The following is a 26,087-nucleotide window of genomic DNA, read 5'->3' on the forward strand; positions in this document are numbered from 1 at the left end:
TACAAGCACTTCTCATTTAATTTTCATCTTTACCAAACAAACATAGAAATTTCATTTTTATCTCCTCATTAAACAAAACCCTTCACAAAAAAACATTTCCTAGAGACAAGTATATAAATACGTTGATTGAGTCATCATCATATTCATCAGTAAAAATTTAACAAAAGGGCACCTGAAACCACAGTGACATATCACTTTATCCTCTGCAATCTACCAGGTCTACCAACAACTACCACCATCAGCTGATCGACGCCTTGATGCACTACATCTCACAAAAACATGGTAATGTCCCCTTAAACTGGATGCCCACATGAAAGCTGCAATTCATCTCCATACAGAAAGCTATTACAGTATAGATACTGAGTGGTACTATGAGTGGACCAAGTACTAACATTTAAAGCAAAAGTTTGATCACTTTATCTCATTCTATTATCAAAGTCATGCAAAATTAAATCAATTCTGACACCAAAACTTGCAACTGGATGGAAACTATAAAAAGGACTCCAACGCACTTTCTATACAACTACAAGTTAAGGCAATGGAATTAAATTCCTTTTATATATGTCTGTAATTCTGTGAGTGTATGTATGTGTGTGTGTGTGTGTTGTTTAAAATCAAATAGATGTGGAGTTAAAGCTGCTCCACGTCATATCTCTAAGTATATCCTCATTCTCAGTTTAGGTCAAAAACATTTAGCCCATCACACATCTTGGAACAAGGGTCCAAACTAAAAAGATTAAAATAGTTCACAATATGCAAAAGATGATAAAAACATTTCTTCAAAATCAAAAGGAACCAAATACAGCCTTTTGCACAGTGCAATTACAGAACTGGAAAAAGCCCTTACAATCTGTACATATGGCATGGCTTTTTCTAGCACAAAAGTGGAAGAAATGTTTAAAAAAAAAATCACAAGAGTTCAGAAGTGATCATTAGGTATGGAAAAAAATCTAAATACAATCCAGTCAGATAAAAGACAGACATACTCAGGGCGATATTGTTTATAAAAGTACAGGGATTACACATTTGTAGTCCTACTGCAGTATAGTTTAATCCCACTAGTAACTTCACAATACAGTGCCTCCCGGTGGTTCATATCAGTTACTGCAGCCTAGATGTACAGTTAAGTCTCCAATGGGGATCCAGAATCAGTTGTTTAATATCAAAAATCCAATCTGTCATTCAAAAAGACTATATATCATATCATTTACTAACTTTCAGCCTCCCAACATTTCCCTTCTGACACCCTGAAGCTCAGACAGAAGTGTTTTCATTTATTTGTAGCAAAGCTGGGTTTTGTGCATACAGTTAGACAGGTGTACAGTTAGGAGTTGGACAGTAATGGCTGTGCTTCTATGGCTAAGATGCCTTTCACACCAGTGTAACTGACATTGACCACAGCTGCCACTCATTCAGTCATTAAAAGCACAAACTACACACCCTACAGCAGAGTGTTTTCACTCAAATGACAGAAATATTAGACAAAAGAATACACAAACCTATCTCAAAACAATACTCACATGCCATATGTATGCTGACAGAGCCGTGAGTTGTGGTTCAGTCACGCAAGAGTAAAAAACAGGACAGCAGCCTCTTTTTAGGGTTGCCTGGTGATTGGATTTATTTAATATTTATGTTGGTAACGACTGCAAGTAGTTGTGGTGACCAACTGGTCGCCCAGAAGTTGAGCATGGAACACCCTCAGCCTCTGGGCGACCACTTTCATTCGCAAATGTGTCTTCAAACAAATATCATTATTCTCAGACAGATTGCTGAAGGTTTTAGAATGATGTTGCAATTAATCCAAGTCAGTCTGCACTGATGGCGATGACACAACTCTTTCCAGTATAGGACTTGACTAGGCTGGTTTTCACCTGGTTGTATTCCTATATAAAAGCAAAGTTGCCAAGTGCCTATATCATTTTGCAGCTACATCACTGTCCTGTAGCACCCATCAGTACCAATCAATGTGTCTAATGGTAGTAGTCACCTGAACACCCTTACAGCTCTTAATGACGGATGTCACATCAAACCCAGTATAAAGAGCAGGAGTATCTTAATCTGTCAGTGTACATATGGGCATGTGAGTGAGATAGGTATATTTCTCTGCTCCATAACCTTTCAATAACTCATAGGGGGCTGCTGCACAGAAATCAAAACAAAGTGCAACACTGTGTGGAACCAAAAAGTGTGGTGTTCTGGTAAAAAACAGAAAAAAAAAAAAAAAAAATCACAAAAGAAATAAAAATTTAAAACCCGTTTTATTTTTTGGGGTTAACAATTACATACACTCTCAGAGGGGGGCAAATAAAGTCTCAAAACAAAACACCTTTGCTGTCATTAAATATGTACCTCCACTAAAAGCCCACCTCACCCCAAACTCCACTCTGTTTGCAGTATAGCAAATAGTGCAAATTAGTTAAGTTTTCAGTCCATAGGACTACATTTCATCTCTGAATTTCGCCAAGCAGGTGATACCTTTCACCTGTTTACTTTTTTGTTTGTGAAACTGATCTCTGAACTGTGTACCTGGTAATTATTGCATGTGACACGTTTAACAATCATTTGCATATGCTTTGTCTGGACCTGTGAGGTGAATTCATGTCTCCCTTCGGACCTTTTTCTTCTGGGAGAACTTCGGAGGCTCCGCAATCTGCTCTGACCTCTCTGCACGGAGATGAAAGAAAAAAAAAAAAGTTTTTCAATTGAAATTTAAGGGCATCCAGTTACAGAACATTTCCTCAAACAAAAGTAAATTCAACAGTGTTTCAACAATGTGTATTATTCGGTTTTCACACGTGCTCTGAATAAATGATCTGATTGACTGAACAGCATCATGTGGGATGACTAACAATACACTCAGCTGGTCTGCATGTTTCCTGTGTGAGTACATTCATTAATGTAGAGACAAAGGAAAAGGCTGCACAGGCTGCTAAAATAACCCTACCGTAATTACAAGAAGAGCTGGACAGAGTAAAACAGAAACGGTCTTAGATTTTTTTCTTCAAAAAAAAGTCAACCAAAGTTAAATCTTACATTTTCTTAACTTGGGACTTTTACAGTGTTGGGCCAGAAAAATTTCAGTATTATTAATTTGTCACATTAACGACGTGTCATTATAGTAAAGTTGACCAAGTGTCTTTCCAATGTAAGCTAAATCTCTCCTAAAGTTTAAATGAGCTGCCACTGTCAGTCTGGGTTGCTGTGGGAAAGCAGGGTTGGCCTGTAAGGCAGGGTTAGGAGAGGTGTGTTGACAAGTTGGTGCCGCCCTTCTGGCAGCTGTAAAGAAGTACTGATTAGTGCATCCGATAGAACAGCAACTCTCTGGGATTTTAGCTAAGTGAAACTGAAAGATGTTCAATGGATGGCTGGAGGGCAAAGGACCGCAGTACTGCTTTTGCCCGCCAGGTGGGCGTGTCACGTGATAACTATGAAATAATGACCTTGGGTATATACCCACAGATAGTGACTTGTGTTCAAATGAAACCTAAACAAGCCGCTCTTAGAAATGATTACAACACAGTGAACACAGATTTGGAGTCAGAGATGTTGAAACCTACTCTGAGTGGAGGTTATGCTGGCATTCTGCCTTTTGGAGGGCAGTGCAGGAAGCTCTTGGGGTTTGGGTATTGTGTTGACTACGTGCGCCGTGCTCACCGTCTACAACCCAAGAAATGATTATATTACAACAGGTTAAATATTCACTTGAAGACCTGATTTTATCAGCTTGGTTTGGTTTATTACCTGAGCGTCAGATGCAGCCTCCTCTTCTGTTTTCTTCTTCTTTTTCCTCTTCTTTTTCGATTTGGCTTCTCCGCCGGACGGATCCTCTGTGTCCCTCTCATCCTCCAACACCTGACGCAACAATAAGACATACAGATCAATTTATGTGAAGCCTATAATAGAAACAATACAGTAAGAAGCCAGAATTAAAACAAAACAAAACAAAACAAAAACCTTATTGGGGACAGGCTGTTCTTTCTGCACAGGAGCTGGTGTCACCAACACGGGGGGCTCTTCATAGTTTCCCCAATGCTCCACTGGGGCATTCCAGTCAGAGCTGGGATCTGCTGCTGCCATCCCATCTAAAAAAACAAATCACACAATACAGATGGAAGATAGTTAGATGGTAAAAACCTGAAGAATCTTTTTAGGAGGATTTGATGCATAGCTACTTACTGAATCCTGACCATTCATCATTAACCTTAGGGCGGCTTGCCCACTGCAGATCCACTGAATTTGAAATTGGATCTGTATGAGACAGAAGGTTATTTGTTCATTTATTTATTTTAATGAGGGACGTAGACTCATTAATCTAGCCATGACAATTATCAATCAATCAATAAGCATCCACACTGGAAGCGATTAATCGCCTTGAAGCTGATGGCTGGTTGCTTGCAGACATTTCTGTATCTAGTTGCCTTGGTAACCCTGTAATGTATTTACTGCCAGGTCACATGCCAATCAACGGCATCACGAGCTTTCATTGTTAGTCACTTCAGTTCCGTCATTTGCAAGCCTTATCCTGGGTCCCGCCCACTCTGTGCTGGCAGCAGCACTTATTTTCCCGAGTGTCACCGACTCGCTTCCAGTGTGGACACAGCTGAAAGGTCTGGTGTGTGACTGGGTGACAAACCTGTGGTGTTTAGTCCCAGCATGGAGAAGGACACTGGGCTGAGGTCAGGCTTTATCCGGCCATCAATGCCACTCCACGCTGTTGCTGACAGCACACAGAAAGACAGGTTATGCTGGTGGAATGCAAACAAACTGCAGCGGAGATTAAACGTTAACAGCATGGTTTCTAATATGAGGCTGGAGTATCTTGTCTTTTTTCCACTGGCACGTTTTCTTGAACACCTCACAGCATGAAATCCAGTCTCCTGGAGATAAAATAACTAAATAAATCAAAATCACATTATACACAAAGAAAGGTCTACTCTAGTTTTACCAAACATCCTGCTCAGTTTCATGATAAATGCACTGTGTTTACCTTGGCAGGCTTACAGTGAGCTTGACATCCACAAGGTTTGTCTGACAATAATCCATCAGGACAAGCCGGGTTATTACTTGGGCTGCCCTTGTTGAGGCAGCAGTTAACTCAAGTTTAAATTTTCAAAGATTTAACCTGCTGTCATAGCTGCTTACTAAATGTTAGCTCAGGTTATAATTTCATTAACAGACTGTCTTTATTTTCACTACACCCTGACCTTATGTCAGTGGTGCCAGTGCTGTGACAAAGCCAGTTCTGTCTCAGTGTCTTCTGAGAACTAGCCCACACTTGGAAAGCATTAAGAAATGATCTTTACATAGAATTTAGAGGATTTGTGGGCTACATCTGCCAATTATTGATGAGTTTCTTGCAGTAGGGTCTCTCACAGCCACTGAGTTTAAACTGCTATGCCTGCGCCAGCTTTTCGACCTGGTTTTATTCTCTCTTCTGCTGAAACTGATGCTAGATTGACCACCAGAATCTGCACTAGTGGAAAAGGGGAAAAGGTCATTTCATTTCATTATCAGCTCTAATGTTTCGTGTAGAGAGAAATCTCCTCCAGTATGTTCAGTCTAGAATCTCTTATGTCATACAAACTATTAATATCTACATTTGTGGTGTAAAAAGGTTTACTCAGATCTAGATGGTACCTTGTGACTCCTGAGCCCACGGCTGGGGTTCTGGCTGGCCCCTGTAATGTGTAGCTGCTGAGATAGCACTCCACTTGTTTCCCTCCATAGTGCTCATCTGACCTGGGATCTTCAAGGACATATCATTCCAGCCTCCACCATTGACCGAAGGTTCCTTCCTCCAGCTGGAGGAAACTGAGGGAACATGCAAACAGGAAAGACCATCAGAGTCCCTCAGTAACAGTTTTGTTCAAAATATGTCACAGGAGGGGAGTTCAGACCAGTTCACTGACAAGAAAACAACACTTACGAGCAATATTGAAATTTCACTGGACTGAGAAGCTTGAAAATCACCTCTGTGATACCTTAAAACTCTGAATAAGTTCACGTTTAAGAGAGCCTCATAAAAAAATGGTTTACCTTTGTCTTTAACGGCTTCACTGGCTGTATCTCCCTTTCCAGTGGTTCTTGAATGAAAAGACTCTGAAACAGGGTTGGAAACAGGGTTATTACCACATAATACTGTGTGATAATGCGGGTAGACTATATATCAAAATTGCATACTGAATATGCTACCTTCTTCTGTCATTTTAGAATAAAATACATTTGCCTTAATGCACTTAGTTGCTGCAATGTGACTGGCTCATTAGATACTTGTGTTAATGAGCACCTCAACAGGTGTAGCTAAAAGAGTGGGTGGTGACTATATTTAAACATAGTGAATTCCTTCTACATGAATACCATGGTTTCCTCTGTTCCTCTTGTTAACTGCTGCTGGTACAGTTGCCTCCACGTGCGTTTTTGATGCTTCCACACTTCCTGAACCGCCAGAGTCCTCAGGACCCTTTTCCTTCCTGCGCTGCTGCCTCTTTTCTCGGTTACTGACTTTTGTCTCCCACACACCTGGATGACACACACATACATGCACCCCAAAAATAACACGACATTCTAAGGGAATGTGGTATATATCGGACTATGAAGGATATTTGCTCATTACTATATTTTAAAGAGTCTGGCTGCAATCAGAATGACAGGACATGCATGAGAAGCACATTCTGCATAATATTAAAATGTCCTTTTGAAAATGAGAAGCTATTGTGACATTTCCGCCTCAACGGTTGAGCTGTACCGTCATCAGGTTCCTTCCCATCGTTTGAAGACAAAAGCTGAACTGGTTTCACATCTGTCTTGTTCTTCTTCTTGTTCTTCTTCACCTGCACCGGGGCTTGCACCTCCGGTTTCTGTGGACAGAAATAAAAGAACAATCAAGTTACCTCATAATAACAACTTTACTGCACTTAATGTCTTTTATTATTTATCATCCCAACAGTAGTCTCCAAATGTATTTTTTCACTGCACAGAAGTGGAGTTTTAGCAGTATGTCACCAGTAATACAACTATCTTGCAAAACATCAACAAAACTGAGCAATTCAGGGAAATGCTGCGCCTACTCTGCCCACCACTGGTTTCACATTTCCTTAATTTTGATCATACCTTCTCAGTTTTGATCTGTGCTGGCAGCTTAGAAACTGCCTCAGCCACTTTAACTTCCTCTTGAGCCACAGTCACTGGCTGCCCATTGGACTGAGACTTCTGGAGGGGTGAAAAGACACAGATAAGAAACATACAGCATGACAACCCAGAAAAACAGGGAGTGCTAAAGAAAATATCAACTTACTTAAAATAAAAACGACAGTTTTTGCGTCAACACTAAATTATTAAGCCTTATATGACTGGTTAATAACACACTTATTGTCTGTTAGCTTGTCTTAAAAGTTATATTTAACAGGTTAAACAGATTATCGCTTTCTAAATACGAGCTTCAAAGAAGCGCGCCTGGGTTGCGGACGTCTTTAAAACCATTTTCACTCATCAAAGCGAAAGTTGAAGCTTCAGGTGGCTAACGATGACGTATTAACTAGCTAGCTAAACAGGAGTATCAGGTGGTTGCAAACACCGATAACACCTTCCCTTTCTTAATAAAATACCCTACCTTCATCCATATGCAGTTAGATTACGGGTTTATTTTTGTCACTTGTAAGTGGGTCGTGGAATTGTCCCTAGATGGCCTAATTTGTGCTGTGTAAACAAAGTATACGACGAGCTATACGACCGTCAATTCATACATGCCAGGTAGCTAGCTGGCTAGCTAACGCCAAACTTAACCGCTTTTGTTAATAAAATAATAAAATAAGTGTCTAACTGAACTGTTTTGCAGAGGGAGCACTTAGGTTAAGGAGTTAAATGAACACCCGCGCGTGTTGTGACTGACTCGCTGTGATTAGACGGCTCGGTAAAGGCTGCCTGCGGTACCTTTTCTACCGTTTTCTTTTTGTTCTTCTTCTTCTGCTCTTCTGGTTTGGCAGTTTTAGCGAAACCGGCCTTGAGGGGCTCACCGCCGCCGCCGCTGCTGCTGCTCCTGCTGCTGCCGTGTGTGACCGGGGATCCTCGCTTTTTCCCGGCGAGCAGCCCGCCGCAAACAGCGGCCCACGACAGACTGATCAGCAGCAGAAGACCCGCCGCGGCCGTGGACAGGATGACCCACGTCGGGTACAGCTCGGGCTTCAGACCCAAGTCAACCCCGAATCGAGCCCGAACATATCCCTGTCCCGAAGACAGCAGCTCCTTCAAGTGGCTGGAAAGCAGCTCGGCTTTCTCCAGCGCAAGACCTCGCAAGTCTCCAGCCATCTTTCAAAATTGCGCATACACTAGCTGTAGCTATCATTTCCAGCGCCCGTGCTAACGGAGGAGTGGCTAATCTAATCTGACTGTTAACATCAAGGCTACAAACAGCAGCATATCAATACTACATCTGCTCAGTATTAAAAAGCTCACACTCACAGGTTTGTCCAGGACAGCATCATGCACTTACACGAGCCGCTCTGTAAGAACAGGAGCTTTTCTGTCTTACCCATGAATTTGAAAATTACCCATGCACAAAATACTAAAACACATATGCTATATAAATGACACCTGTCCTGAGGTTAAATGTACACGTAGTTGTTGAAAAAGTGGTTCCAAACAATTATTTAAAAATACAAAATAACAACTTAAAAATATAACAACTAAAATCAGTTACAACCCACTTTTTCTGCTTTGTGTTGATAGACTCTTGTAATTGTTAAGCCTTAAAAGAAAGAGATAAAAAAGTGAGACGAAAAAGAAGTGACACAATCCAGTCAGGTGTTAACTCCAAAAACACTAAATCTTTGACAAATTTTGTGTTTATCCGATCTTTATGTCTAGATTGTGTCACTCTAACCAGTTTAACCCACATTACAAAAAGACAACAAATTAATTTTTTGAAATTTCTTTCTTTTATTTCATTTAACTGCATTTACCCTTCACTTTCATGCGTTATTACATTACACAGCTCACGTTTTATTTCTGAGAGAACACTAATATTAGCACTGATTTGCAACCCAGCTGCTCGAAATCCCGTGAGTGCACATATAAAACATTACTGTACAAACATGTTAACAACATACCGAATATTATTAAACAATACACCCGTGGTCCTGAGTATTTTGTTTGAGTTAGACTTATGTCATAATCTGTGAATTTAAAAAAAATCCATTCATCCATGTTATCTTGTGCAACACTGTTACTCTAATATTAACCCTGGTGCTTTATAATTTGAATAAAATAACCATAAATGTTTTTCTTAGCTCACAAGGGAGTAATCTATTGCCTTTGTAGCATAGTTTCAATTATTTTCTGAAAAGTGTACAAAAAAATGTATTCAACAAACACTCAAAGATAAATACTAAAATTACAAAAAAAGGTAGGTTCTGAAAGTTGTTTAAATGAATGAAACTGTATGAATATTTAGTATGACGGTGATTATCTTTAATTTAAAGGTTAATAATTTCTAAAACAATATTTATAAAGTCCACTTTTTCATGTCACAGCATACAGCAACCAAAGTATTGCATAAAAAGTGTAGCTTTGATGCCTGAGCTGAAATAATTTTTTTTGGATGGTTTATTATTTGTTCTTCTTACATGCATAAAAGAAATTTAGAAAATAAAGAGTCCTTTTTGAATTTTTGAAGCCCACATTGTCCACCAATCATAAAATGACCCACATCACATTTATTTCTTGTCACCTACATTTGAGAATAAGGCTGTTGTTGGTTCTCAGCTGTACAAACATTTACCTCTTGCATTCATTTACAACACCTACACATATTTGGCAAAAATTTTTTTATTGTATTTTAAAAGTTAGAAAATATTAAAGCAATTTTCCATAGAAACAAGCAACACGAAGCAGAAAAGTAAAAATATATTCTGTGTTTTTATTATCCACAATGCTCAGTGAGGAAAGAAATACTATTTATGTCACCTCCCTCATTATTTTATCATGATGGCAAAATGTTGATGCTCACCCATTCTACTTATAAACTGTACTGGTTGCTAAATAATTCTCCATCTCTAATACAAAACAAAAAAAACATCCCAAAAAACAATAACAACAAAAAAAAGAGTACAGCCTTCACTTCGTAGCACTGTATCAGTATTACAGTAAGACTTGAAAACCTCTGTTGTATAATAACTGTATGGAAATAAATAAATAGGTTGACCGAATGTAACAAATTTACAGTAACATGCCATGTCAGTTTTTAGAAGTCTGCGTCTAGTGTGAATTCACCGTCCATCATGCTCGACATGACTCCGAATCTTTGATACTCTGCCACCCGTTTCTCAAAGAAGTTGGTTTTCCCCTCGAGTGAGATAGACTCCATGAAGTCAAATGGATTTTCAGCTTGGTAAACCTTGGATTAAAAAAAAATGAGGAAAAAAGACAAAAATAGGTTTAATTTCACCCATTCCGGTGTGCAGAGGGTTTTGAACGAATGATTATTAGCATTACCTTGGTCAGTCCGAGATCAGTGAGAAGCCGGTCAGCCACAAACTCGATGTACTGCTTCATGAGGCAACTGTTGATTCCTATGAGATCTACTGGCAGGGCCTCTGTGAGAAACTCCTGTATATGAATAATAACGATTAGTGACTTATAGCACTGGTACGACCTATTAAGATTTTATTGCTTCAGAATGTCATGCTGTAAAGCAGCGGTGGGAAACTCCAGGCCTCAAGGGCCGGTGTCCTGCAGGTTTTAGATATCACCCTGGATCAACACACCTGAATCAAATGATTAGCTCATTACCAGGCCTCCTGAGAACTGCAAGACATGCTAAGAAGGTAATTTAGCCATTTAAATCAGCTGTGTTGGACACATTTAAAACCTACAGGACACCGGCCCTTGAGGCCTGGAGTTCCCCCACCCCTGCTGTAAAGCTACAACTGATCCACTGCAATGTGAGTTAGTGCAGACAAAATGAACAGGAATATGAGGTGAATAGCATTTAATAAGCAAGCATATAATGTATGTAATGTGTAGCATTAGCTGACCTGTTCGATGCTAACAGCTTTGGTGATGATGTCTCTGACTCTCTCCTCTGATGGCTTTTTCACCAGGTAGCTATACAGCAGGCAGGCAAAGTTGCAATGCAGACCCTAGCAAAGAACAAAAAAACATGTCAGAACAGCTGATCTGAAAAAATGTGTATTCATGGTGTACTTAGTCCCAGGTTTATTTTAGGAGACTTGTGTTTACACAACAGCATTTATTACATCAGCTTGATCTCAAGGAAGAACAATGATGGTCATGGTTGATACAGCACCCCCTGGTGAATTGTAAGAGAACTGCATGTCCAACAACTACTATTTTGTAATTGTTAATTAATAGGGTGATGATTAGTTTCAACACAGTGAATGCTGAGTGAAAGAAAACCGGGTGTCAGCAAGATGTAAAAGCAGTGTTTTCAGATTCTGCCACCATACAGTCAGCATAAATGACCAAAAACTTGTTATATTAACTAGTTAGTTGATATGAGGCTCTTGATTTTTTATAACAATAAGATATTTTGAAAATCTGACTCTCAAAACAGCCAGTGCAGAGCTGCTGTTGTACAGTGTTTGCTATAACAGGGAAATATCTGTCTGAGGGCATTTTCCAAAGAGCGAGGTGAATGTGCAGTCATGACTCTGCTGCCAGCTTTGACAGTATATTGGTGTTTATGATTGCTGTTTAATCTTTCATGTTTATTCTTATCATTTGACTTATTTTTAAAGACCAATGTTGTCTTTACAGCATATATGAATTATACAGCTCTTATGAATTTGGCCGCTGAGGCTGCTGCACAAAGTTAAGGAGTCATACCAGTTATAAGCATGACAATGCAGGTAAGGGCAGACATACTGTTTCTATTTCTGAAGGTTTTCCACAGCAGTTCAAACTTATGGTCATTATGTGCATCTACTCATTTAGTCACATAAGACTGACAACAGACAAAGCTAGATGGAAAACACTCTGTGCTACGCTGTCATTTGGAAAGGAATAATTACATAGATGCCACACCTCCATTTTAAATATGAGCTGCTTCTCTTACCCACAAGTATGTCTGATTCGCTCACAACTCAGGGATACTTTCAACACATCAGAACACATATTTTTGTGCGTGAATTAGTCTCACCTCGTCCCTGCTAATGAGCTCGTTGGAGTAGCTAAGGCCAGGCATTAACCCCCTCTTCTTCAGCCAGTAGATAGCAGCAAATGAACCAGAGAAGAAGATGCCTTCCACAGCTGCAAAAGCCACAATCCGCTCCCCTGGGGCACAAACATCAAAAATGACTGTTAAGTGATCAAACACGAGGTTCCTTCTAGGACAGTTTGATGTTATATTTAGTTTTCAGTTGTCGTGTTTTTGTCAAGTTTTGTTTCTCCCTTACCAAATGTGGATTTGCTGTCGTTTATCCACTGGAGGGCCCAGTCTGCCTTCCGTTTCACACAAGGCATGGTCTGAATGGCATTAAACAAATAGTCCCTAAAACACACAAACATGAAAACACATGAACTAAAGACTTTTTAATGTGTAATTATACTGTAGTAACAATATGTAGGGAATAGTTTATTTTGTTTGTCTTTAATCAAAGACACTCAGGAACAGGGTAAAAATAATGCAACAAGACTCATGGAGTTTGCTGAGTGTTTAGACTTAAAAGCATCTGTAAACAGTCTGTTGATGAGTGACGTTTGTTGTTTGAAGGCACATCAAAGTTGCTGCAGCTGGGAAAACAACGGCAGTTACCGCAGAACGGTCTCGACTTAACCTGTGACAAACAGGTGCAGGAGTCTGTTCCAGAAACCAGGCTCAGTGAAAACTCTGAACACCTAATAAAGTTAACTTAATCAGTGGATCAGTCACCAGGTAGTTGCCTTTCTCTGACCCTTTCCCTCCTGCTGGGCCTGACACAGCTGTCTGACAAACTATTTAGTTTCCTCATTCAAAGCACAAACTGGAGAGCACTCATTTGCCTACGTTTACGTCTTTAGACTCTCTGAACATGCAGTGAACTATTTATCAGCTTTTAATCTGTCAGTGAGACAAGGCTGCAGTCTGAATATATTCTGGAAGCATTTCCTGTTGAACTGCTTACATGTCTTGAAATATAATAAATAAATGCTGCCAAACAAGACTTTTTAAAACAGATGTAAAACATTCTTACTAGGTGAGACTGACTTTACAATCAAAGATTAATTACAAGGCATCTTTAATGCATGCTTTCATGGTGCTACATGAATAATATTTATAAGCAGAATGTGATAGGATTCAAGTTTTATCATCCATTATGAAAAAATAAAGCTGGGTAAATGATGATTTGCTGGACTTTGCTGAATAAAATCTGACAGGCTGTGTATTAACTTCCTCAACTTCCTCTTTTTGTTCTGTAAACAACACACTCTGCGTTGAAATTTTAGGTCTACTGTATTTAAACCCCAGGTGCTACAGTTTGTTGTAAATCTCCAGAAAGTTTACAAAAGCAACTCATAGAGAAGCGGGTTAAGGATTCATACTTTCATTACAACATAAACACGACACAAAAACTATTTTCCGACTTGCTAAAATAAAAAATAAATAAAACAGAGCCACCACGAGTAACTGACCTCTCCTTCAGGTCCCTAATGTAAGTGTTGATGAGCATACTGTACATCTCTGAGTGGACAGTCTCTATGAGGATCTGAAAGCTGTAGAAGGATCGCGCTTCAGGGACCTGCACCTCCTGGCTGAACCTCTGCACCTGTTGTGTAGATTAAAAACATTTGCGATGAAGCGTGCAAGTCCCACAAAACACTTGAACCACACCAAGTAAAAAAAAACAAACATTTAGAGTGCCATCTGCATTTATGTTAACGCATCAAGTACGGTTATCTTTTGATAGCCATTCTTGATGTGTGACTTCATTTTTGAGGGCTTCTAGTAATATCAGTTTCATTAATTTTGCAGTTCAGCTGCCAATGCATCAAATGAGCTTGTTCTCAATCTACATGCAAAATATATATTCTTGAAATTTCTTTAGAGGCCTGCAAACTAGTCTCACCAGGTTCTCATTGACGATACCGTCGCTGGCAGCAAAGAAGGCTAAGATGTGGGAGATGAAGTGTTTTTCCTCTGCCTTCAAACGGTCCCAGTGTGCCAAGTCTTTGGATAGATCGACCTAAAAAAAAAACAAAAACATCAAAAGCACACCTGTTTCAGTTCCTTCATTTCATGTGTGGATATCAATATGTGCACAGTGGAAAGTAGCAGCAGCAGCAACTGTCAAAACCTGATGGTTAGACATTGTTGCATTCAATATTTTCTTCCTAAGATCACTCAGTAAACCACTCAAAGTACAGTACCCACCTCCTCCACGGTCCAGAAAGAGGCCTGGGCCTGTTTGTACATCTTCCAGATGTCTCGGTACTGGATGGGAAAAATGACAAACCGCCTGGGGTTCTCTCGGAGCAGAGGTTCTTCCTCCGTCTCCAAGCCATTCTGGCAGGCTGTATCATCTTCTCTGAAGCCGTTCTGCAAACAATCCTTTACATTTAGTTTGGTGTCTGTCTCGTTTTTGTTGCATTTTTGACTCCTAGTCGCTGTTTCTCTCGCTCCACACAACTCGTTTTACGGATTGTCCCTTTACTTACAACACGGAGCACTGCGCTTGCGCGTTAACTCATTACAAAACAAAGGACATAACATTAACGTGTCCACTTGAAAAACATAAATGAATAAAGCAAGATATTTTTGGTCGCCTTCCATACACATTTTAAACGCTTTAGTTGATTTATTTATTTATAGTCGTTATTTCCTTAACCTCAAACACCGTGACTGACAGCTAACACGAGCAGGAAAGCACTTTCACAGCTAAAACTTGCCGTAAACCCTATTATTTGTCACATTTAGCTAAAAATATGCTTTTCCGAAGCTACAAAGGCTTTAGCTCCCCATGTTTCAATAAAGGGTAAGGTTACTACACAGCTACAAACCTACAGTTACACAACCGACGTCCTCGATACACACAGTAACAATAAACGTTTAAGCTAGCTGTGCTTCAGGCCGATAGTAATGAGCTCCAGTACCTGAGAAGATGACTTTTTCACCGTCGGAGTCATTCTGAGGACTGGATTTGGGTTTTTTATTTAGCTAGCTTGTACTCGGTGCCATAACCCTGCGGACGTAGTTGTAGCTCTGTTGATTTGACACTTTAAATCCCCACATACGGGGGTATAGCGCCCCTAGCGGAAATACTAAGAAGTTCACCTTTAAAACAACACGTGGTACGGGTAGCACGATAAAACTTCCGAAAATGACTAATACCGTGATTTTTACCTACTCATCTCACTTGCACTATTAGACATCAAGCAACACCTATGAGTAAAGAGATTAAACTAAAAAAAAGCTATTTGTTACAGGAAGGCAAGACAAAACTGTAGTTTAGAGTAATAAATTCTTTATTTGAATAGAAATGTTATTAATACATGCATTGTAAACACCAAAAAAATGTGGAATATCTTTCTAGAAGTGGCAGCATGACACCGCAGTGTGAATTCAGAACTGGATACAAGTGAATGTGAACCTACTAATCCAAATCACTACACTGGTATGTTGTGTATCCCCAGTCGAAACACATCATTCGTGCATGCCCACGCACAGTTTTGGGATTTCAGCATAAACACTTGATGGAAGGCCATCGGTGGATCATCATCTACCTGTTGGAAATAATTAACAGCAAAATCGTGAAAAACTAAAACTGTAATGTTGGCAGGAATATAAACTTAAATCACATCAGCATAACTCATTAGGACTCTAAAAACACTGCAGTAATGATAATAAAGCACATTGTATTGTAATGTAGAAGCCATACATGTTGTTCAGAGTTAACATACAGAGTAAAAACAGCAGACCCACACACACTGGTAAGAAGTTCTCTATCAAACACTTAATGAACTGCAACACATCATTTATCTACATGCTCTTCAGAAAGTGAAACAGTCATTTGTACTGGGAAAGTGCAGCCTGCCACAGCCAGACTATCATGAAAATAAACATAAAACTTCCCTGCCACCCTGCATTTCAGTGGATTTAAAAATGTAACTCTTCCAACCACAAGGGGGCAATCTACAAAAGCTGCTTTCTCAGAGAGAGTAGTATTGGATCCCAACACTCAAAACAATGACACCTGCAGGTCTGAATGATGATTTTAGAATAAAATGTAAATGTTATTTTTTTTGTTTGTTTTTTGGGGTGAACAAGGTCACATGATATACACAATGCCACTGATATTTGTTCCTCCTCATCTTTTCTGACTGAGCACAAATTGGGTAAAAAGACCCATTAGTGAGAACATTTTGTGTACATTTGAATAAATTCTGACCAAAACTGTAGTCGGAGAAGTGATTTTACTGCAGATGCTTTGACATGGTGTAAGCTCATCAGTCCTTCAGCCAGATGAATAAAAAACATAAAATAAAATGTGAAGAATCATAGAATACCTGTAGCTGTCCAAACACCATGATGAGGATACAGCTGTCTACTGTGGGCTGGAAGTCCTGTTCTGTGATGATGTGCTTAATGCGCTTGAAAGGCAAGTTCTGTGAATTGTGAACAATATTATTGTTTAGACTGATGTGCTGATGAAAGGAGAGGCGTAAAAATATTATTAATAAATTCACAGACACAACATAACCTGGATTAGAAGCAGCATTTATGGAGTTTCTTTGTGCATGCCGGACCAACAACCTGCTAAAACAAGATACTTACTACTAGTTTGCCAGTTATAGCTTCTCTCCCCTGAAAAGGTGATCCTTCCCACGTCAGACAGGCATCAGGAGACTGCAGAAACATTTTTTCTTTCATAACTATAGGCTCAAAATATTTTTAACATCCAGCGTGATGGAACTGAATAGACATCTGGAAAGCTTACATAAAGGTTACCCAGTCCCATCCTATTGGTATTGTCAAACTGGTTGTAATACTCCTGGACAAAGCCCTCTCCAATCTTTTGCCAAATTTCTTTCTCACAGGCCATGTTTGCAGCTTTGGATCTGTAAAAGAAGACAAGCTAAGTAAAATAAGTCAAGAAATGAGAAGAAACTTGTGTTTATTATTTACACTTAAATAAGACTTTTCTGGTGTCTAATGTGACTTAAACAAAATATGTATGTAAAAATGAAGGGCCAGTTAAATGACTATCTTAATGGACAGCCTTTTGAAATTGCCAACAAAGGTACTGTCTAATTTAACCCTGCATTTAATGTATTTATATTATTACAGACAGGATTACTTCAGATGTTTGTCACTGTATTTTACAACCTCAATCGCAAAAAACTTATACATAAAAGGAACACAATAAAACATATTTAATGTTTAAACTCAGAAAAAAAGTGCCATTGTTAAGAAAAGGGTACATAAAATTGCAATTGTGAATAAAATACAGCCTTATGCGGTTTGGAAATCACTGTTTGCATTTTGTTTGTGTTCACATTTTACACAGTGTCCCAACATTTCCAGAATAGGACTCATATTTTATTGATTTACACACAATTTCTTATACCATTTTGTTACGTGTGTTGTGTTTAACCTAAGTTTAAGCTGCTGTAACAAAGCAACTTCCCGACTTTGGAGATTTAAAAAAAAAGAAAAGAAAATATTATCATCTTAAATAAACTTTATTTTCAACCACTGCGAAGGACTGCAGGCAGGATGTAGATGAGTGTCAGGGGTGACTTGTGACATAAACATAGAAGAAAAAGTGAAAGGGAAGGTTTACAAGATGATAGTGAGACCTGCTGACAGAAAGACAGGAGTCTGAGCGGAAGATGTTAAGATTACAGATGAGTACATCAGAAGGACAGCTTAAAAGAGGCATGCTTTTACAAAAAAGAAAAAAGAAAAGAGCCCCACTCATATTTTAAATGAAAAAACAATGGGTTGCCTCTCGTGCTGAAGGATACAGATGTGACTGCACAGCTGGGGGGAAAATGAGGCCTGCTTCTTTAAGTGGTGTGGTTTCTTCGTGCTAAAGTTTCAACCAGCTGCAGCGACTATACCAAGAGAAGCAGATTCAAGTCTATTGGGAGTTAACCAAGTTGCTGTTCAGGTATTTTCAGACTAGTTGAGATTAGTTAACGCAGTCGGGATTAAGCAGAATATAAATCGGAGCTGTCACAATCCTGCCGTTTGTTAACCAGAAACCCAAGCTGCGGTCTCAAAGTTTTGGCTAGCCTCTGCTGCCTTTACCGAGAACTGTTTTTAAAACCTTTGTCTCCACATTAACCTCATTAAACTCGTGTCAACAAAGGCCTCAGTAACCCGTCATCTTCATTAGACACTTGACTCAAAAAGTACTTTACCTTGTCCGCTATTTTTGCTTGCTTTTTTTTTCTCCAGCAGCAGACGTTTCGGCGTGGGGAAACGAGTCAAAACGAGGCGACCGGAGTTCCCGCTTCCTCCGACTTGTGACTAACGCGTGACGTCAGCACAAGCCGCCCAATGAGAGAGCCTCGCAGTTCTCCGTCAGGAGCTTTTCCTGCTCACCGAGTCCCACCCTCTAAAACACTAAAACTCAGGATCGCATACATGAAACAGAAACGAGCTTGTCTCAAATATTTTTTAATGATTATCTCAAAATCGTAAACCAAATACATACATGTAAAATTAAACATTTTTAATATCTAATTTGGCAAGTAATCAAAGAACCAGAGCTGAAGCTGTGACCATTATTGGCTAAACTTTGCAAGAAAGGGGCCGCACTGCATTAATCTGTTAGGTACTGTTGCTCCCCTCTCCATGATGAGGTCCAAAGTTCCTCTTCTTCCTATTTAGACTGCAGCTTCATCACTGGCACAAAACATAATCAGCAAGTGACAACTAATCTATAATGTGCTTTTTTTCCTAAAAGGTGCAATCAAAGACGTAGCCTCGTGTCAGAGAGAGGCAGTAAGATAAGGCTCGAAATAAAGTGAATACTTTGAAATGGAAGACGTTAAATGCTTAACAGGATAAGATCAGTATTGCTCGGCGGGTGGGGGTGTAGAAGAGACAAAGAAATACAGCTCAGTTCATAACAGCGTGCAGGTCTTTACAAACACTATCAACAGGAATGTAAGTCATAAAAACAAAGCTGGGTTATTTCTCTGTGTATTATTTGAAGATCTTATTGTACCTTCTATACAGTGCTCTACAGGCGAGTGGGACGACTTTGTCCTCCTGACTTGCCACAAATTTAACATCTTACATTTTCTTCACCATTAGTGAAAACAAAACCAAAGACCCATTCAGGCACTTTAAAAATAATTTTGCTACAGTTCAGTGTTTGTTGCTGCCAGGGAAAGGACTTTCAGGAGCACAGATTGTCTGCACCCACTTGACTTCCAGTGACTTGTTCAGAAAGGCTGCTATTGCTTTGTTGAAGCCACTGCACCAATAGATCCTCCTTGCAATAGGTGGCAGTAAAAGTCATCTGTGCAGTTTGGCCCAACAGGCCTCTGAGGTTAGAACCGAGTTATGTTTTGAACGTTCAAGCGCGTCACTGTTCCGGCTGTGACGTGAAATAATCATCTGTCCGAAACACGCTGGGGACTTCTTGACGCTGATGTGGTGCTGGTCGTCTTGGACTGGCTGGTTTCTGAAAGCAAAGAGACAAAAGTTAAAAACCTAATAAATGAAGTGTGGTTACAACTGCTGGGGGAAACCTTAAAAAGAACACTGACTCCGCAGGCATGATGCTGTTCTTGAACACCATCAATCTTAATCAGACATATAAATAAAAACACTGTGGGTGTTTTTGTTTTTATGAAATCTGAACCTTTACTCATAATGATCTCAATGAAGTCTGGATAGTGACTACAAATGACCTGGGTGGCCTTGATCCCAATCTCTGGACAAACAACAAACGTTGAGCAAATCAAATTCTGTGTGGATGCAACTGAGGTCACTAACGGCAGATCGCCAGTTTCCTCCATGATCGTGGTGGAGGCAGTCAATTTTTTTCTTTTTCAGAGGCAATAAATGGCTCAGCAGATATTTCACTGTCTAAAAGGAGAGCACCTAATATTTCCCCAAATCTATTTCATTCTATCCCATTTAGACCCAATGTGGAGAAAGTGGGCAGGGCATGTGGTTTTAGCCATCAGCAGCATTTGGGATCCTGGCTAAATGCATCAAATGCATCTCGGGATAGATGCATTTGATGCACAGCTATGGGTCTTTTGGGAGATTTTTTTTTTAATCCATAAGCATTTTTCGACTTCTCCTTCTTCTTTGTAACAGAAAAGCTATGAAGACAAACCTCACTCCCTTTGCTTCATTCCAGTGGAAAAGTACAACCAAATAAAGTATGATATTAATTTAAACATTGTGAAAAGTGCTGGTTGTTACAAGTAGCAGCAAAAGCTCTGGACTGCAACCGATTATTACAGTACATTGCTACAGTAAGAGTGGGCAGCCCACAGCTGAACTAGTTTGGGAACCTTCTAAATAATAAGTTTTTGTTTAATCCTGCAAACACCAAACTCAGTGGATAGTGGAGAAAATTTATAATTCACAAGTGCAGAAATTGGCTCTTACGTTTAAGAAGCCTGGGACAGTCATTGTGCGGAGGATCTTCTTGAAAGCACCCGGTAGTGTTCCTAGCTCTCCCTCTGCCTGTGTGACCTGCTCCTCCATTGCGCTGACATTGGCTCCCACCATCTTTACAAAGGCCTGCAGACACAACAGCATATTTAAGATTCACTACAAAAGTTACAATATTCAATTTACCTGTGGTTGGCAGACAGAAAAGACAGCTGACACAGCTACGCTTTGTCCCCAGTCAAAAATGACTGTGCTGTTACACCAATGATGGACTGTTACGTTATGAAGCAGACATGCAGATGCCGACCTTGGCTCCACAAATAATTGTAGTCCAGTCTGACTCTTTATTACAAATCAGGAAATATTAATCATATTTTGCAATGAAAAACAAAAACAAATGTGTCTTTAATTTTAACTATAGATTGTGATAGATAATTTTTTAATATAAAAAGGTTTATGCAGTTAATATACAGTCATGTGAAAAAGGAAGTTTACACAGCACTCTATCCACTTCTATGAAAAACTTACAAACTTAAACTTGGCGTGCACCACCTGAGATAAGGGCTGAACAATGAGCATAAGAACACCGTTATCGCTTCAATAGGAATTATGAGCCCAAGTAGCTGTCAGGTGATAAAATGCACTTGATTAACTGATCATCAGCAAGTGTGAGCACCTCTGTAAAAGCAGTTTGGCAGTTTGCTGGACTGTAACACCGAAGTGTGAGTCAACACAACCTTCTCAGGAGTGGACGTCCCTGAAAGTTCACCTTAGGTTTGCAAAGTTGGATATTCGAAAGTACTCTAAAGTCAAATGTGAAGCCACCTGTTTGACAGCTAAAGCTTGGCTGAAACTGGGTCATGCAACAATGATCAATGATCCCAAGCACAGCAGCAAATCTACAACAGAAAGGCTGAAAAAGAAAAGAATTAAGGTGCTGCAATGGCCCAAACAAAGTCTAGACATCAAACCGATTGAAATGCTGTGACGGGACCTTAGAGAGCTGTGCATAAATGAATGGCTGCAAACTGATAAAGTCATACAGAAAATTATTACTTCAAGTTATTTCTGCTAAAGGTGGTTCTACAAGTTGCTGAATTATGGGATGCACCTAGTTTTTCACAGAACTGCATAAGTTCCTCTGAAAAATTTCACATGAATTTTATTTTTGTCTCATCACAAGTTACCTGATGAAGACATTTAATGACATTCAGCTGAAGAAATCGTGAGTATGAACTCAAATAAACATAGTTTTTGCAAATAAGGTCCCCTTTGCTGGTAGATTACCAGACATTTGAATGCATGGTAAGCTTTTACATGAGGAACAGGAACTAATACTTCTACCTTTTCGGTACACGAATGAATAAATAGAGGAAATAGAAAAACAAACAAGTGGCTCAGGGTCTCCATTTGTGAGGATGATACTTTCTGTATTTAATTATGAATAAAAACACTGCACACAAATCAATATACATCAACTCACAATCATGCATTTCATATTAGAGTTGTTAATGCCGCTTGCAGTTTGGCAGGATGCCTCTCTGAGGAATCCGTGTGCATTATAAAAGCGGCAAATGAATATTTTATACAAAACAAAATGAACCGTATGAAACAGTCGCTTTACCTCCAGCTTATCAATTCTTCTGTATATCTGTCTCATTTCATCAGACTTCTGCTGGATTTGAGGTAGGTTTTCATTCACTATCTGCGAGGTATCGTTACGGATCTGTAGACAAAACAAGACAGAATATCAGAAGCAAATTATCCGCGTAATCTAAAACATGAGATGTAAGACACACTTTTATATTCTGACTGAGCTTACCATATCCAGCATTCCAACAAACTCATCCACTCTTGTCAGCATCTCTTCCAAGCTTTTCTCCAAGCACAGGATCTATATAAGACAATGATTTTAAAGTAAGGGTCCCAGAGTGTGTGAAATATGTCATAGTTATGCTGCCCACACACAAGCTTCAATACGTTTAGACTGCATGGCCAAAACACAGCAGCCTTTGTGCTCCTTCTTCAGCTTCTCTGTAACATGCCTTGTATCACGCATATCCACTTAAGACTCAAGTCACATGGCTTGGGCTTGAATCAGTTCTCAGGCCATTCTTCTAATGACTTTTGAAGTGACATGAAAAATCCCACAACCCAGTTTTGACCTTAACAGCAGTTACTCGCACCTTCACCCAGATTCAAGCCCCTCGAGTTAGAATTAAAAGCTTGTAAATATATGACTTTTCAGAAACTTTTCCTGCCATCAGATGCTCTAGCAATCATTCTGGCAGCAGCGAATCATCTTTGTGGTTTTCCTCCTGCCTGGCACCTCCATATTCAGCATCCTTTGTCCAATATATCCTCTATCCCATCTCTACACATCTCAAACTCTAGCCCTTCAAACTTTACTACTAAATTCCTCAACCTGCGCTGTCCCTCTGAAACACTTGTCCATTCTGCTCAATCCCAGTGAAAATCTGAACATCTTCAACTCTGTCATCTGTCTTTTTTTTGGGGTCAGAGGCAAACTGAACAAACCATAAATCATAGCAGCACCTCGCAAATCTTCTTTTACTTTTGCTGCTATCCTCTTGACACTTGTCTCTATCTACTTCCCCCATACTCTCTTCCTCACCTCACTTGTGCCCTGTCCATCGCTTTGGATGGTTGACTCCAGATATTTAAACTCATCCACCTTCACGATCTCTGCTCCTTGCAGCTTCACATTTACACTTTCTCTCTCATTCACACACATGTATTCTGTCTTGATTTCATTGACTTTCATCCCCTTTCTCCCCAGAGCATACTTCCTGTTGGTTAATGGTGAGGCATAAGTCATGTGAAGGCCAGATTCGACGTTAATGCAATTTAAAAAGTAAGCTTCAATGTTTGCGAAAGTCTACTTATACTGGTGTTTCCCCTTTTTCTATCAAAGTTCATCAGGGGCTAAATTGTTACTCCAGCTGCTGTTCTGACAGCCTATAATTTTTTGGTTTGAGTAGAGTCCGTGCAGGTACATGTCTTTTTGGGGCTGCATATTTCTTGTGAGACTCATTAAACCCAGTAAAATGTGGGCCACTGTCTTAGTATGTGGTGCTGGTGGACCGCACTACGCCAGTGCACTCGTAGAGCATTTAAAACACAATTCTTTCTACTTTGTACCTGTTTTTGAAATTAGTTGGCCTAATTTGGGACTTCCGACATAAACCTCTGCAATACATCTTTACAGGCCAGCTGATGTAAGAGGAAAGCCAATCCTATCACTACTTTCGTGTCGCCTAGCAACTGTCATTGCCAACACCGTCCTAGTTACTGACAAAAGCAACGTGAAACTTTCTTGTACCGTAACGTTCTTGTTGTATAAGAAAATGCTAGGTAGAATAAGACATATAGTCCTTAATGGAGACGATGTAAACCAATTTATTTGGTACTCATAATGAAAGTGGAACACTTCGTTTACAGGAAGACTGTGTAGGGCTGCTGCGGTACTGACAGTCAAATCATAAACAAAGAGCTAAACATAGCTTAGCTGCTGATATAACAGCACGCACCTCGTCTCCTGCTGTCGCCCTGATGTAGGAGGAGTAGCTGAGCGCGGTGTGCCTCAGAACCTCGTCGTCCTGCTCTGGGTCGTGCTTGTCGGTTGTCCCGGGCTCTGCAGCTTCATCGAGGCTCGGGCTTTGAGAAATAACGTTAGCTGCTCCTGCTACTCCTGCCCCCGCCGCTGCTCCAAAGCTGGGGCTCTGCGACACCGTCCCGCTGCTGAGGATTTCGCTCACCATCGACAAACTGCTCGCACTCTGAGAGACGATTCCGCTGTCTGTGCTGATCTCAGCGCTGGACTCCTCCAGGGGAGACAGCAGGCCCACCCTGTCAACCCGTTGATGGTCCATGTCGCTTGTCTTTCTGATCTACTGCCGTGTTTTGCCTTGTCAAATGACTAGATCACGTGTGTCGCACAATGGACGGAAGCTCGTAAGGGACAAATGTGTTTTTAGTGCAGCAGAAAACGGAAAATGTAAATAAAGAAAAATACAATATAAATAAATAGAATATAATGGAATACATTCTCAATGGTGGATACAAGCGCCATTTATTTGCATGTCTGCCCCTTTGGATTCATGCATCAAAATTAATAAATTCCATTAGCCACTTGAGTTTTAAAAATGTCAAAGTTTTTCAGTTTATTTCCCATCATTTTCATCTTAGGACACGGCAGTTTTACAACAGAATTCCAACCACTGGATCAATTTTAGAGGTTTTACTCTTAAATTTTAGTGCTTTTAACTATAAGGCAAACTTACAACTTGAACACTTCAAGTAAAAAGAGATAACTGCAATGAGATTTGTTATAGTGCAATGAAAAGGTATTTGCCCCTTTCCTGATTTCTTAGTTGTTGTTGTTGGGTTTTTTGTTATTGCATATTTGTCACCCTTAAACATTTCAGATTATCAAATAAATGTTAATATTAGAAAAAGATATCCAAAGTGAATAAAATAAGGGAGTTTTAAAATTATGATTACATTTATTAAGGAAAAAAAGCTACCTGACCCTGTGTGAAAAAGGAATCTCCCCTAAACCTAATAACTGGTTGTGCTATTCTTGGCAGCAAGAACTGCAATCAAGCCTTAGTGCTAAGTGGCAGCGAGTCTTACACATCTCTGTGAAAGTATTTTGGCCCACTCTTATTAAGGTCATACCATAGCATCAAAATCTGATTTAAGTCCAGACTTTGATTTGGCCACTCCAAAAGCTTAATTTTGTTTTGTTTTTTTGGTTTTCTTTGTAAGCCATTCAGAGGGGGGCTTGCTGGTGTGTTTTGGATCATTGTCCTGCTGCCAGATTTGAGATGAGGGCATTAAGCTTTTTCACCTTTTTCTGGTAGAGTGCAAAATTCATACTTTTACTCTTAGAGTATTTTCTGTAGGTCGCCAAGTTGGTTTGGGTAGCCTAATCTAAACTGCCTAAACTGGACATAACATTAAAATTGGGTGAAAAGCTGGGTACAGGCTAACACAGAAAGGCAGATAACCATTTATCATCACACCAACAGCCAATTAGAATCCCCAATTAACCTGACGGGGTCTTTGGACAGGTTTAAACCTGTGTGCTGATGCACCACTGTGGTGCTCCGCTATAAAGTTAGTAAGATTAATCACACAATACTGAACCCTAAGTTGAATTTCACAGCAGTGATCACAACTATCTACTAATCCACTGTGAGAACTTATTTTGTCTTACCATCCAAGTCTTCTCCCCTCTACATAAACATACACTGGAAGCTGCACATCCACAGACACATCTTTAACTCTTTCATACACATGCAAACTCATATGGTATGTATGTATTTATCTTTCCCAAGGACACTTTAACATACGGATGCAGGAGCTGGGGATCGGACCACCGACCTCCTGTATGTGCCACCATTTTTGGGAGGGGCATCGGTGGCAGTTGGGTAGCCAGTGAGAAGCATAAGCATAATCAGATGTGACACCCCTGTTAGCA

The 26,087-nt window shown here is 39.8% G+C and overlaps 4 protein-coding genes across 5 annotated transcripts; all 4 read right to left on the reverse strand.

Moving 5' to 3' along the window:
* Window positions 1-8,434, reverse strand: mtdha (metadherin a). Of its 2 annotated transcripts, none has more exons than XM_026156542.1 (12): window positions 7,933-8,434; window positions 7,114-7,212; window positions 6,749-6,860; window positions 6,361-6,522; window positions 6,040-6,102; window positions 5,641-5,814; window positions 4,637-4,714; window positions 4,180-4,251; window positions 3,958-4,085; window positions 3,745-3,855; window positions 3,561-3,660; window positions 1-2,667 (listed from the first exon to the last, which is right to left on the reverse strand). In XM_026156542.1, exons 1-12 carry the CDS (start codon window positions 8,305-8,307, stop codon window positions 2,600-2,602), a joined length of 1,542 nt encoding a protein of 513 aa, XP_026012327.1. In that variant the 5' UTR covers window positions 8,308-8,434; the 3' UTR covers window positions 1-2,599. The 2 variants fall into 2 exon arrangements, with proteins under 2 accessions (XP_026012327.1, XP_026012326.1); XM_026156541.1 differs by having other exon boundaries at window positions 4,637-4,720.
* Window positions 8,435-9,693: 1,259 nt separating this feature from the next.
* rrm2b (ribonucleotide reductase M2 b) lies at window positions 9,694-15,250 on the reverse strand. The gene is made up of 9 exons (XM_026156916.1): window positions 15,088-15,250; window positions 14,369-14,533; window positions 14,064-14,180; window positions 13,630-13,763; window positions 12,414-12,508; window positions 12,158-12,291; window positions 11,034-11,138; window positions 10,492-10,605; window positions 9,694-10,393 (listed from the first exon to the last, which is right to left on the reverse strand). Exons 1-9 carry the CDS (start codon window positions 15,118-15,120, stop codon window positions 10,241-10,243), a joined length of 1,050 nt encoding a protein of 349 aa, XP_026012701.1. The 5' UTR covers window positions 15,121-15,250; the 3' UTR covers window positions 9,694-10,240.
* A 191-nt stretch (window positions 15,251-15,441) lies between these two features.
* Window positions 15,442-18,532, reverse strand: LOC113015000 (nuclear transport factor 2-like). Its single transcript, XM_026156890.1, has 5 exons — window positions 18,361-18,532; window positions 16,932-17,052; window positions 16,769-16,840; window positions 16,501-16,599; window positions 15,442-15,717 (listed from the first exon to the last, which is right to left on the reverse strand). The coding sequence occupies exons 2-5, from the start codon at window positions 17,034-17,036 to the stop codon at window positions 15,601-15,603; spliced, it is 393 nt and encodes a 130-aa protein (XP_026012675.1). The 5' UTR covers window positions 17,037-17,052; window positions 18,361-18,532; the 3' UTR covers window positions 15,442-15,600.
* A 57-nt stretch (window positions 18,533-18,589) lies between these two features.
* Window positions 18,590-24,549, reverse strand: bloc1s4 (biogenesis of lysosomal organelles complex-1, subunit 4, cappuccino). The gene is made up of 5 exons (XM_026156889.1): window positions 24,133-24,549; window positions 22,404-22,475; window positions 22,206-22,307; window positions 20,576-20,710; window positions 18,590-19,634 (listed from the first exon to the last, which is right to left on the reverse strand). Exons 1-5 carry the CDS (start codon window positions 24,472-24,474, stop codon window positions 19,536-19,538), a joined length of 750 nt encoding a protein of 249 aa, XP_026012674.1. The 5' UTR covers window positions 24,475-24,549; the 3' UTR covers window positions 18,590-19,535.
* Between the last annotated feature and the right edge of the window lie 1,538 nt (window positions 24,550-26,087).

This window comes from Astatotilapia calliptera, chromosome 22 (genome assembly GCF_900246225.1).
Source record: "Astatotilapia calliptera chromosome 22, fAstCal1.2, whole genome shotgun sequence".
Lineage (NCBI taxonomy): Eukaryota > Metazoa > Chordata > Actinopteri > Cichliformes > Cichlidae > Astatotilapia > Astatotilapia calliptera.